This window comes from Chelonia mydas, chromosome 10, assembly GCF_015237465.2.
Source record: "Chelonia mydas isolate rCheMyd1 chromosome 10, rCheMyd1.pri.v2, whole genome shotgun sequence".
Lineage (NCBI taxonomy): Eukaryota > Metazoa > Chordata > Testudines > Cheloniidae > Chelonia > Chelonia mydas.
In genome coordinates this window covers 78,335,214-78,347,863 of record NC_051250.2, presented here as the reverse complement: position 1 = coordinate 78,347,863, position 12,650 = coordinate 78,335,214, and the positions used below count along the sequence as shown (strand labels likewise).

The window sequence follows — 12,650 nt, the reverse complement described above, 5'->3', positions numbered from 1 at the left end:
AAAAATAGGAATATTCCAATTTCAGTATATTATTACTCTTACTGGTTAATACCCGTAACTCTGACAAGCAACCAGGAGATCTTTTAATGACCAAAACTGATCAAGCTATTTGTTTTCACATCTCATCTAAAACACTGCGGCAAAAGTTCAGTGATTATAGAGGAGAAAAATAGCAACCATTCAGTTCAGGCTTTTTTGCCATATCTATTACTGCGCTATCAGAGCACCGAAAGCAACACCAATACCACTTCTTACAGCATATAGATTTCCTTTGGAGAACTTACATACTGTCAGAGCTGGACAGGACAGAGACCCTAAAATATAATGGAGAGCTTCACACAATCTATCAACCCTCATCTAGACATGAATTATCAGGCCTGTTATAACTCAAGTTAAATGACTGCCATATAACTTGAGTTAACCAAGATGAATGTACATACTAACATAGACACTCCAAAAATGTTTAATCCAAGACACAAATGTTTATTCCAGGTCATGGTTCGCCTAGGCTACATATGTACTTTAGCAGTTAACTCAGGTTACAACAGCACCAAAAACTCTAATCTAAACAAAGCCTCGGTATTTTTCCAGTGTTCTAAGTTTTAGATACGTTTTAAGACTCAATTTTCTGGCATTTCTTAAAGTAAACTACTCTTTTTAAAAATGCATTAAGCCTGGTCTACACACAGTTTTTGGAACCAGTATTACTATTTCAGTTAGGCTTGTGAATTTTTTTTTAACCAATCCAGTTATATTAGTGCAATCTCTAGCATGAACACAGTTAAATTATACCTTTATACCAGTGTATAAAGGTGCTTTATACAGGTATAGTTTATGGGAATAACAAAACAAATATAAAACACCTTTTTACTGCATCCACATTGTGGAGGCTGGCGGGGGGAGCATATAGTATTGTATATAAAACAGTATAACTTTCTAGTGTTGACAAGGCCTTAGTTTCACTTCTCTTCCTTTTCCCAGTTCTCGCTCAATATTCTCTGCAATGCCATCAAGAAAAACTCCTTTTTTTCCTAGAAAGCAGTAACAAGTTTCAGGTATAACACTTTGAATACACTAGAATTTAAGGTGCTATTTCTGACATTATATTAAGGCCCCAGTCCTCAAAGGGAAAGACATGAACAGACCAGTGTGCCTATGTGGAACTCCATGTAGGGATCACACGGATCCCTTTCTAGAATCGAAACCCAAGTTTGCACTAAACCAAGGCAAGACCAAGACTGACTGCAGTTTCTTCTACCCAAGAGCCACTCACTTTTTTGCAGCTAGCTTCACCTGCCATTACTCTCTCATTTTACTAAATTAATCAATCAGCCATAATACTTTGCCCAGTATAGATGATACCAACTTCTTAATAACTGTATTCATCTCCTATTACAATTATGTGGCTAGAGTTGACAGCCTGTTAAGCAATGTAGAACATTGTGCGTACACTACAGCTGCTTAGGGTTGCCAACTGTCTAATTGCACAAACCCAAACACCCTTGCCCCGCCCCCTGCCCCAAGGCCACACCCCTGCCCCTTCTCTGAGGCCCCGCCATTCACTCCAGCCCCCATCCCTCGCTCATTCTCCCCCACCCTCACTCACTTTCACCAGGCTGGGGCAGGGGTGCAGGCTGGGGTATGGGCTCTGGGCTGGGGCCAAAGGGCTCGGAGCATGGGAGGGGGCTCTGGGCTGAGCCTGGGGCAGAGGGTTGGGGTGCAGGTGGGGACTCAGGTGCAGGCTCTGGGAAGGAGTTTGGTGCGGAAGGGGGCTCAGGGCTGGGGCAGGGGATTGGGGTGCAGGAGGGGGTGCAGGATCTGGGAGGGTATCTGGGTGCAGAAGGGGCCTGGGACAGGGGTGCAGGAGGGGGTTCAGGTGCAGGCTCTGGGAAGGAGTTTGGGTGCCGGAGGGGGGTCAGGTCTAGGGCAGGGGGTTCAGGTTCTGGGAGGGAATTTGGGTGTGGGAGAGGACTCAGGGCTGGGGCAGGGTGTTGGGGTGTGGCAGGGGGTTCAAGGTGCAGACTCCAGGTGGGAGTTTGAGTGCAGGAGAGGGCTCAGGGCTAGGGAAAGAGGTTGAGGTGCTGGCTCTGGGAGGGAGTTCGGATACCGGAGGGGACTGGGGCAGTGGGGTGGGGTGCAGGCTCTGGCCGGGCAGCACTTACCTCAGGTGGCACTGCCCCTGCAGCTCCCATTGGCTGCGGTTCCCTGTTCCTGGCCAACAGGAGCTGAGGAGTTGGCGCTCCGGGCAGGGGCAGTGCGCAGAGACACCCCCCTCTTGCCATGCCTCCTCTTAGGAGCTGCTGCGGGCCATGTTGCCACTTCCAGGGACAGCACAGAGCCAAGGCAAGAGGGAGCCTGCTTTAGTCCCACTGCATCGCCAGACTTTTAGTGGCCTAAAATCTCCCAGATTGGCTTCAGTAGTCTCCGGGAGATCGAGCCTGATTCTGGGAGACTCCCGGCCAAACCAGGAGGGTTGATAACCCTATAGCTGCTACAGCAGTGCCACTGTACTGCCATAGCGTAGACACTTCCTACTTCAACGGAAAGAGCTTTTTCATTGATATAGTTAATCCACCTCTCCAAGAAGCAGTAGCAAGGTCCATGGAAGACTCCTTTCGTCAGCCAAGCCACATCTATACTGGGTGTTAGGTCGATGTAATAGACACCCTGAGAACTAGGGGCTACAAGGTTCAAACTCACGTGCTGATCGTCGGAGCCCTGGGCACATGGGACCCCGGTAATGAGGGAATGCTGAGAGAATGTGAAGTTGGTCAACACTACGCTCAGCTGATGCAACAACTCATGGCGTCGGACGCCATCAGGTGGTCAGGGACATCTACATAGAACACATCACTGGACCTCAGCAATACCAAGAGGGATAAGCTGGAGTGCCGATGAGAAGCGCAGTCATAGAATCATAGAATATCAGGGTTGGAAGGGACCTCAGGAGGTCATCTAGTCCAACCCCCTGCTCAAAGCAGGACCAATCCCCAATTTTTGCCCCAGATCCCTAAATGGACCCCTCAAGGATTGAACTCACAACCCTGGGTTTAGCAGGCCAATGCTCAAACCACTGAGCTATCAGGAAAGTAACTGAAATACTTTCCTGATGGACTGTTTTTTTCTAAACGGACAACCTCTCCTAAATTCTCAATTACTGAGGGACAATCTTCACTCATTGATATATTTTGCTTTCCACCACCAAGTCTCTGTATAACTTTTTTCATGAGTAACGTACCCGAATACTTGGATGCTAAATATCTAAACTGTATTCTTAAATTCATTCACCTAAATTTGGGTTATTGCTGATTATGCACTATATGTATCTTATGACTTTAAAAACAAACCTTGAATTTGTGGATAATCTAAACACTATACCCAGATGTACAAACACTCTTTTCTCAACCTGTATATTATATAATTTTAACATTAGCTGTAATAATTTTAAATATGGCACTGAAGGCGTGAAATTTTTCATACTCCCTCAGCGACCTAGTGAGGTCAGTCTGATTTTTAAGTGTAGAGCAGGCCTAAGACACAGAAACAGAGGCAAATCCTGCTCTGAAGCACTTACAGTCCGGAAGGAGGGGATTGCCAGCAGATTGAGGGACGTGATCGTTCCCCTCTATTCGACACTGGTGAGGCCTCATCTGGAGTACTGTGTCCAGTTTTGGGCCCCACACTACAAGAAGGATGTGGAAAAATTGGAAAGAGTCCAGCGGAGGGCAACAAAAATGATTAGGGGACTGCAACACATGACTTATGAGGAGAGGCTGAGGGAACTGGGGATGTTTAGTCTGCGGAAGAGAAGAATGAGGGGGGATTTGATAGCTGCTTTCAACTACCTGAAAGGGGGTTCCAAAGAGGATGGCTCTAGACTGTTCTCAGTGGTAGCAGATGACAGAACAATAAGCAATGGTCTCAAGTTGCAGTGGGGGAGGTTTCGGTTGGATATTAGGAAAAACGTTTTTCACTAGGAGGGTGCTGAAGCACTGGAATGGGTTACCTAGGGAGGTGGTGGAATCTCCTTCCTTAGAGGTTTTTAAGGTCAGGCTTGACAAAGCCCTGGCTGGGATGATTTAATAGGGGATCGGTCCTGCTTTGAGCAGGGGGTTGGACTAGATGACCTCCTGAGGTCCCTTCCAACCCTGAGATTCTATGATTCTATGATCGACTTTGGATCGCAAAATCCTCAACCTCTGGCGGAACCAGCCTACTTCCCGTGCGCTGGAAATGACTCAGGGCAGGGGCCAAAGCACAGCCCGAGAGCCCCGCACCCCTCCCCATTTATCATATGTAACCGTCTGCGAAGGCAATTGCTCCGAGGGCGATGACCCGCTCCACCCAAGCAGTGGCAATAAGAGGTCCCAGCCCAGGCAGGGCCAGCTGCAGCTAACGCTCAAAGCTGCCGCCCCCTGGATCGGGGCTGCAAGGGCTCCGGTGGGGCCAACCCCGGGGGTGTCCTCGCGGCCCCGCCGGCAGCCACCCCGCGCATCAGGCGGGAGCCCCATGGGCCTGTCACCGACTGCCCCCCCACCACCCGCAACGGAAGGCCCGGTGGTCTTTTCCTCACGAGCCCGTCTTCTTTTCCCGCTGCGGCCCCCCCCGGACCGTCTCCCAGCCCCTCAGTGAGCGGCCCGGAGCCAGGCAGCTGCCAGACCCCTTCGGGGAGGCCTGGACTGGGCCAGCCCCCGGGGACACTCACTGCAGCAGACAGTCGTACAGCCGCAGGGCCGCCTGGTGCCGGTGGGAGCCCATTCCCCGCCCTGCCGGCCTTCCAGTCAGGGAAAGCGAAGCGAACTCCGCGCCTTCCCGCCCCTCTGAGGTCACGGCCCCTGCAGCCGGGACTACACCCAGCACAGCCCGGGGTCAGAAAACACTATTTTAATTTGTTGAGCTCTAGCAATTCGTTGTACGTTATTTTTGTCGCGTTTATCATCATTATTTTATTTTTAAAAAGCCCTTCCCTTCATATTATAATTTTTGTCAGCCCCGCCTCGGAATCCATCCGCCAAAAAATAGTCCCCAGGCTCGGGAGGGATGGGAAGCCTGGGAGGCTGTGGTATGAGAATATCTCCACAACCTCAATCGGACGGTGGACGGGAGATTAGAAGACCCGCTTTCGTGCCGGTCCCTGGCAAGTGTGGGAGGGATGGGTTAGGGAAGGGTGCGGTGGAGGGTTACTTATAAGGAGACGGCAGTAACAGGTCCTTCCTTTTCCGGTTGGGGCCGTGGCGGAGTGAGGAGGGAGAGCCAGAGGCTCCTCTGCCAGCATGGTGAGGCGCAGCCTGTGGGCCTGGGCTGTCGGGTGGCAGGTCGACGGGGGGTGCCGGGGAATGGGGCGAGTAGGAAGCCAAGGAGCGGGGAACAGGAATCGGTGGGCAGAGCTGGGCCGCCTGCGGGTAGAGGGCACCGGCAGCGGGGCGGACGGCCGCCATCTTGGGAGTCGTCAGCGTTCGGCCTGCCGCGTGGAGCCGGCGTGGGGGAGCGTAGTAGGCCTGGGCGGGAGGGAAGACGTAATCTGGGGGAGCAGGCCGGTGTGCGATGCGGGAATAGAGACGGGCTTGGCTCCTGCGGAACGGGCCATGGCTGAGACCCCGTAGCTCAGCTCTGGGCCCCGCCTGAGAGTCTCTTTGTATTGGGAGAAGGAAGGGGGCTACAGATGTGGACAGGTCCAGCCTGGCTTCGGCTTAATCCGCTTCTTGCCTGTTCCTTTCTTAAAGCATGGAAGGGTTGGATATAGGACTGTTCACAATGGACTATGCGGGGCCCTGTTCTCTCTCCCCGTCCCAGTTCTTCCCTTCCACCCAGAAAAAATACAGGGTTTGAAAAACGCTTGGGGTGAAATCATGTTACAACTTTCCACGTTGTAGCATGAGGCAAGAACCTGGCTTGAGCAGCCTGTAGTTCCATGTCTGCTGCCAGCCTAGCCCACAGATCTAGCTGATGGAGAGGTCGTAATTGCTGTCATGATGTAGCAGTCAGTGTTGGAAATTAGTGTAATTGACACTTTAATTATTAGGAATTTTTGCAGTATATAGTATGTATCATAGTTGTTAGCTAAATGCTCATATGAGCAAAACTAACACTGTGTGGCAATACTAAAGGTTTCTCCTTCCCTTTAGGAGGGAAGGAGAAGCCTTTAGTATTGCCACACAGTGTTAGTGACTTGAAGGAGAGCTCTCTGTAGCTTGAAACCTTGTTCTTTTTTTCACAACAGAAGTTGGTTGGAATGAAAAATATTTCCTCACTCACAACGTTAATGGCCGATCCACACCATTTTGTTGAGGCCGGGAGTTTGTTTCCAAAATATTGGTCATATATATTTGAGGTCCTTATTAGACACTGGAGGGGAAGCAATACTGGGCCTGGTTGGTTTTTCAGGTTTCCAAGATAATTTTGTAAGTGAAATAACTTTTAAGTTCCTAGTTACAGCACCAAAAAAGCTCCAAAATGCACAGATTTCATAAATGAACTTGTTTTAGTTAAAAGATTACTAATAGATTGTATTAAGTATCTGTAAATAAAGTTCAGTATGGATATCGTATTTGTAAAACAGCGAGATTTACATAATTGCTGAAGCTGAAATGTGTTGATCTCCCAAGTGTGTGTGTGACTACTCCTAGAGTGTTATGAAGGTGTTTGGTATAAATATAAATGGAAACAGTGATTGCTATGATGATATAATTTGCGTCTTATCCAGTGTTCAGTGACAGTTGCCTGCTGTCATCATGCTGGCGCTGTTGAACTGAAGACATTTGACTCTGAGCAATATTTTTAACACCTTTTTGAATCTTTTTGAATGTAACGTATTGGTGCTGAAGAAAACTCTTGTCTTTTTCAGGCTTGTACTCGTCCATTAATATCTGTGTACTCCGAAAAGGGGGAGGTATCAGGCAAAAATGTCACCATGCCTGCTGTATTTAAGGCTCCTATTCGCCCTGATATCGTGAACTTCGTTCATACCAATTTGCGCAAGAACAATAGACAACCCTATGCTGTCAGTGAACTTGCAGGTATGATTTGTCTACAGAATTTGAATAGGTTCATTTAGATCAGGATTGTTGTTTTATTACATTAATATATCATACTTGTCAACTTACTGTATACATGCCACTTACATTATTTGAATTTTAAGTTTAGCTCTAAAACTACCAGGACTTAATTTACATAGTACCGTACAACCAGAAGGACTTAGAGCTGCAGCTACCTCTGGTGTGGAACCAGGAACAAACACTGCAGAAAGTATCTTAGCCAGTTAGAACCACCAGGGGAATTTTTGCTAGGCAAAATCAGTTAACAGCCCTGTTATGAGAAGTGCCATAAAACAGTGGTTCTCAAGCTTTCCAGACTTCTGTACCCCTTTCAGGAGTCTGAAGCCAAAGCCCAAGCCCCACCGCCTAGGACTGAGGCATGTAACTTAACTTTGTGGGGCTCTCTGTGGCATAGGGCTCCAGGCAACTGCCCTGCTTGCCACCCTCTAACACCAGCCCTGCACTTGCAGCCCTCCTTAAATCCATCCCATGCCGCCACCCCCTCCTTCCCCTGGGCTCAGGTTGAGAAACCTTGATCTAGATGAATTGATGTATCCCCTATGGGTACATGTCCCCAGGTTGAGAACCACTGCCATAGAATACCAGATTGCCATTGGTGGTTAGGTCATCATCTCAGTTTTACATTCTATTTAAGAGACAACATACTTGATCATGGCCTGATACAGGGCGGGTTGATGCTACAAGTTTTCCTTCAGAGTTTTCCATCCAAGTATTAAACAGGCATAAACCTACTTGGTGTGAAAATATGTATGTTTGGTATATCCATCTTAAAGTTCAGTGAATTTTGTAATTTACATTCACATTTTGATAGTTTAATAGTATAGTGTCAGTTGTTGTCTCTGTGCAAATTGATGTTCAAGCTTCGAAATCTGTCTTCATTCATTCACTACATAGAAATAAATGATGAGATTCCACTTCATTGGTCCGTGTTTCTGAACTATATGATATCAGTGGAAGTTCTGATGATCTTGAGGTCTTTATTCTTGTGACTTAGAAAAAATACTGTTTCACTTTCTCTGGACTTTTATTGATGATTTAAAAATGTTATTGTTTCAGGACATCAGACCAGTGCTGAATCTTGGGGTACTGGAAGAGCTGTTGCTCGTATTCCCCGAGTGCGAGGTGGTGGAACTCATCGCTCTGGCCAAGGTGCTTTTGGAAATGTATCCTTCTGATTTTGGTTGTGACTATTGAGTCGGTGTAAAATTGAACTTTTTGAGTGGGGAAGCAGAAATCTTCTGATTTAATTACCAGGATTATCTAAATGTGAAGGGTCTTCCTCTTTCTACATGTACTGTAGATTGCACTGCATCATAAAAAGTTCAAAAGTCTGTAGTAATATGAAGGCTACAGATCCACTTGTGTGGATTCAAGTGTATTTTAATGTGCAAAACAATTAATTGATAACCGTGAGGAATCTGTTAAGTCTTCAAGGTGCCACTGGACTCCTCGTTGTTACCATGAGGAAAGATACTTTAATTTTTGAGATACACATTGCTGTTTGTTTAGCTTGCCATGATGTTGTAATTTGAGTCTTACTCTGTACTCAGTGACAGTTGCCTGCCGTCAATGAGCTGGTACAGATGGTTGACGAACAGCTAATGCTGAGCAAGGCTTTAAAATGTCTTGTTCTGTAAAAACACTTGAAAAGTTTTATTCTTAACTGTGGATGCATAGATGTGTCGCGGAGGCCGTATGTTTGCCCCAACCAAGACTTGGCGACGTTGGCACCGCAGAGTAAATACAACTCAAAAACGGTATGCCATCTGTTCTGCTTTGGCAGCTTCCGCTCTCCCAGCACTGGTCATGTCTAAAGGTGGGTATGTTGAAAATTCCAGAATGCTTGCTGTTTACTGCTGCACAATGTGCCAACAACTTGTTATTTATTGCCATTGGTATAAACTAATGGATAAGATAGGCTGTATGATAAAGTGAGAAACCCTTTTTTTGGTCATGGGGTAATTTAGTTCACTCCAAAGAAGTTGAGTGTTGTACAGTATTACAGTACGACTTGTTTAATGGTATCCACTTCATGTGAAGTGTTTCAAATAAAAGGAGCATATATGTTGAGTAAAGCTGAAAAAACAGTACATTGAGGTTATACAAAACAGAATGGAAACAGCCTGTCATTGATGTGAGTCTTGCCCTGGTAGTTTATGGTAGCCAGTTGCAGAAATACCAGTTTTGAGTCACATTCCAGATCACCACTATGATTGTTACTCTTATTAGAGGCGCAAGATGGGTTGAACTAACCTCAGCCCTAGAAGTAGTCCCTATAGGTGTGATTTGAGGGGACACTAGTGGGGTCCTATGATGAACTTAGCATTACTGCTTTTGCTATACATGTTCATTATTACATACAGATTTGTGTGGGCAAAAAAGAATAGATAATTTATAATCAAATTCTCATAAAATCTTTAATCAGGCCACCGCATTGAAGAGGTCCCAGAACTTCCTCTGGTAGTTGAGGACAAAGTTGAGGGTTACAAGAAAACCAAGGAAGCTGTTCTGCTTCTGAAAAAGCTTAAAGCATGGAATGACATTAAAAAGGTGAGTTGATTACTGTCAGTACAAGTAAACCTTTAAATCCCCATTAAAACATTGCTCATGCCAGACTGCAGCTTAGTAAATTAATATGTTGGTCTAAAGAGTCTTCATTTGCTATAATTCAATTAGTAAATAATATAAATTTTGATGTTTGCTTTTATATGCTCTACTCATATCTTGACTTCACTTTGCTAAGAATTAAATGCTTGACAAACTTTAGTAGGTTCAAACCAAATTATAGCCGAACAATGCAAATTTCTCTTTCACTATGCTGCTTCACATCACTGCCCGCTTCCTTCTAAGACTCTTCATTTCAGTGTTGCATAGAAAAGCATTTTAATAGCCTAATTTATCTCCAGAATGATGAACTTTTCACTGGTCCGTGTTTCAGATGAACAGTGATGATGGTGAAAATCTGACTACTTGATTTTGCTACCTCTTAATAGTGGGAATTGTACTGTGTGGATTTCTAGATGTTTTCTTTCTGCATAGGTTTATGCCTCTCAGCGTATGCGTGCTGGGAAGGGTAAAATGAGGAATCGCCGTCGTATCCAGCGCAGGGGACCCTGCATTATCTATAATGAGGACAATGGCATCATCAAGGCTTTTAGAAATATCCCAGGTAACTTTGAATTACTGAACAAATGGCAGTATGTCTATTATCGGGAGGCTCTGATCTTCTGTTTTGATGAGAGTACCTAGAATGATGAGATTCCACTTCATTGGTCCGTGTTTCTGAAACGCATGATTTTGTGGAAGTTCTGACTACCCTTTTGAATTCAATGTGTGTGTGTATATGTATGCGTATCTGTAAAAGCTTTATCTGGCATGTAGGTTATCTTATGACAATACCTATCGCTATGGACAGCGCTTGGCATACACCCAGATCACTAAAAATACACTTAACGCTAAAACTATACTGAATATAATTTAATCTTTGATTCAGAAAGCACTTCAGGATCTTGCAGTACCTCAGGGTCGTCATTATCAACATCAATTATTATTGTAGATGTAGAAGGTGTAGGAGATTGGGCTGAATCTGTAATGACCCTATGACACACCCTGGAAGCTGCTTTTTTGAATAAATCCCTGATATCAGCTTGCTTGTCTTCTGCCTCTTTTGCATAAAAGTAGAGTGCACAATGTGCAATTGCGTAACCTCCTAGGCAGTGGACTAGTCCCGGTTACTAGATTGAAGACTTGTATTGGGCGATATCAGAAATGCTGGTTAATAGAGCTTTCTGGTTGGTGAAGTGCCGGATAACGCAGCTTTTACTGTACCTCTGAAAGAATCTGTTTAGTACATTTAAGGGCATTGTTGGCATGATTAGATAAAATGTTTCATTTATTTGATAAAATGTTCATATGGAGCAGAAAGATAACTTGCTGATACGGATACAGTCTCAATTTTTTTGTCCTTTCAAATATCATTTGTAAAATTAAATTGATGCCTGTATATCTTTGTAGTATAAAGCCTTTAAAACTAGTAAACCCATACTTGCTTTTTGTGGACTGAACTGCTCTGATTTTGCTGTTGTATCAAATGAAATACAAATACTGTGATCTTGTCTCATTTTAGGAATTACTCTTCTCAATGTAAACAAGCTGAATCTTTTGAGACTTGCTCCAGGTGGCCATGTTGGGCGTTTCTGCATTTGGACTGAAAGTGCCTTCCGCAAGTTGGATGAATTGTATGGTACCTGGCGCAAACCTGCTACCCTAAAGAGTGACTATAAGTATGTATATCTAGAAACTGACTTGGCTAAAAATTTTGGTAAGACAGTTCTGACAAGTGATATGATATTAGTCAACACAAAAGTTCTGTAACTTTTAGTTTAGTGGTAAGATTAGTCTTAACTGAGGATGTAAGGTTTCCTAAATAGCTGGCTCTTCATAAAATTGAGTACAGATTAAGTATCCCCACCTAATTTTGATTCTAAATGTTTGTGTTTTGTGTAGCCTACCAATGCATAAGATGACCAATACAGACCTTGGAAGAATCTTAAAAAGCCAGGAGATCCAGAAGGCCCTGCGTGCACCAAAGTAATTATTTTTATCTGATTACAAAGTACAAGGATTTATTTGAACTCTTATTCAACTTTTTGGGATGAGAGGGTGTAGGACACTCAACATGGCAAACCAGAATGTTCTTATCCTTTCCGTTTCTTGGTTTAAAAATCTATTTATGTGAAGAACTTGGCTTTATGTAGATTAATTCAGGGTACATGGTCAAGTAGTTGGCTATAAATTGAATATTTAGAAACACTTCCATATTTTTCAACTATTTGGTAGGAATTTACACCTTCTCCAGTGTTTTTACAACCAGAAAAATACAATATTGTGTTAATGTATGAAAACCAGAAAGTGAAACTGGCTAGGCTTCCATTTCATTTTCTCCAAGCTGAATGAAATATATTAATGTGGACAGTCCCTTCCCAGCTGAGTGCCATACATCGTGTAGTATAATCCTTCACTTTTTCCGTTTTTCTGACTTTACCTTACCAAACTAAATATACACGGTGTCTGGATTTAAGACCAAAGATATTATCAGTGTCCTTCAGACACTGCAGTGACATGGTCTTTTGAAAATTAAGGATAGGTCCACTTTTCTGGAAGAAAAGAGTTTAGTAAAATGTATTCCAACTCTTAAGTAACTGTTTTGCATCTCCATGAAGTACACTAATTGAGAATTGTTTTTACAGTAAAAAGATTCACCGTAGAGTTCTCAAGAAGAATCCTCTGAAGAACTTGAGAGTCATGATAAAACTGAATCCATATGCCAAAACAATGCGACGCAATACTATCCTGCGCCACGCTCAAAATGTGAGACTCAAGTTAGATGCCTAATCTAAGCGTTATTTATTATATATTCTGTGCATGTTTCTGAAGACTAATCTTTTTTTTTTTTTTTCCCTCCCCCTCTACAGCACAAAAACAAACAAGAGAAGAAGTCAAAGGCTGCAGCATAATGCACTCATCAGGCTTATCCACTTAAGTTCTAAAGTCTGTACTGTGGATTTACAACAAATAAATATTCTATTGAGTTGG

General features: G+C 44.3%; 2 protein-coding genes and 4 non-coding genes across 11 annotated transcripts in view; 5 read left to right on the top strand and 1 right to left on the bottom strand.

Moving 5' to 3' along the window:
- The window catches only part of ZWILCH (zwilch kinetochore protein), a 28,093-nt gene extending 23,177 nt beyond the window's left edge, over nucleotides 1-4,916 (bottom strand). For 3 of the 6 annotated variants that reach the window (XR_006284238.1, XM_043523818.1, XM_037911241.2), the window contains exon 1: nucleotides 4,706-4,916. Coding sequence is in view for 3 of the 6 variants with exons in the window: in XM_043523818.1 (XP_043379753.1) it covers nucleotides 4,706-4,758 (53 nt within the window). In the remaining 3 variants the exon portion in view is untranslated. Of the gene's footprint in view, nucleotides 1-4,573 lie in introns of all 6 variants that reach the window. The other 3 variants (XM_043523820.1, XM_007059494.4, XM_043523819.1) reach the window with 3 other exon arrangements.
- A 184-nt stretch (nucleotides 4,917-5,100) lies between these two features.
- RPL4 (ribosomal protein L4) lies at nucleotides 5,101-12,650 on the top strand. Its single transcript, XM_007059493.4, has 10 exons — nucleotides 5,101-5,276; nucleotides 6,845-7,016; nucleotides 8,112-8,218; nucleotides 8,733-8,871; nucleotides 9,481-9,605; nucleotides 10,095-10,224; nucleotides 11,182-11,338; nucleotides 11,562-11,645; nucleotides 12,305-12,425; nucleotides 12,530-12,650. The coding sequence occupies exons 1-10, from the start codon at nucleotides 5,274-5,276 to the stop codon at nucleotides 12,569-12,571; spliced, it is 1,080 nt and encodes a 359-aa protein (XP_007059555.1). The 5' UTR covers nucleotides 5,101-5,273; the 3' UTR covers nucleotides 12,572-12,650.
- On the top strand, nucleotides 6,672-6,771 carry LOC114019442. The gene has a single exon (XR_003564502.1). It is a non-coding gene; the product is annotated as a small nucleolar RNA SNORD16 (small nucleolar RNA).
- On the top strand, nucleotides 7,951-8,022 carry LOC114019440. Its single transcript, XR_003564500.1, has one exon. It is a non-coding gene; the product is annotated as a small nucleolar RNA SNORD18 (small nucleolar RNA).
- On the top strand, nucleotides 8,567-8,666 carry LOC114019441. Its single transcript, XR_003564501.1, has one exon. It is a non-coding gene; the product is annotated as a small nucleolar RNA SNORD16 (small nucleolar RNA).
- Nucleotides 10,301-10,371, top strand: LOC114019439. The gene has a single exon (XR_003564499.1). It is a non-coding gene; the product is annotated as a small nucleolar RNA SNORD18 (small nucleolar RNA).

Bases quoted from the DNA above. Each gene is read 5' to 3' on its own strand.
- RPL4 (XM_007059493.4), top strand. The intron at 9,606-10,094 runs GTGAGTTGATTA...CTTTCTGCATAG, and splicing joins CATGGAATGACATTAAAAAG to GTTTATGCCTCTCAGCGTAT. The intron at 11,646-12,304 runs GTAATTATTTTT...TTGTTTTTACAG, and splicing joins AAGGCCCTGCGTGCACCAAA to TAAAAAGATTCACCGTAGAG.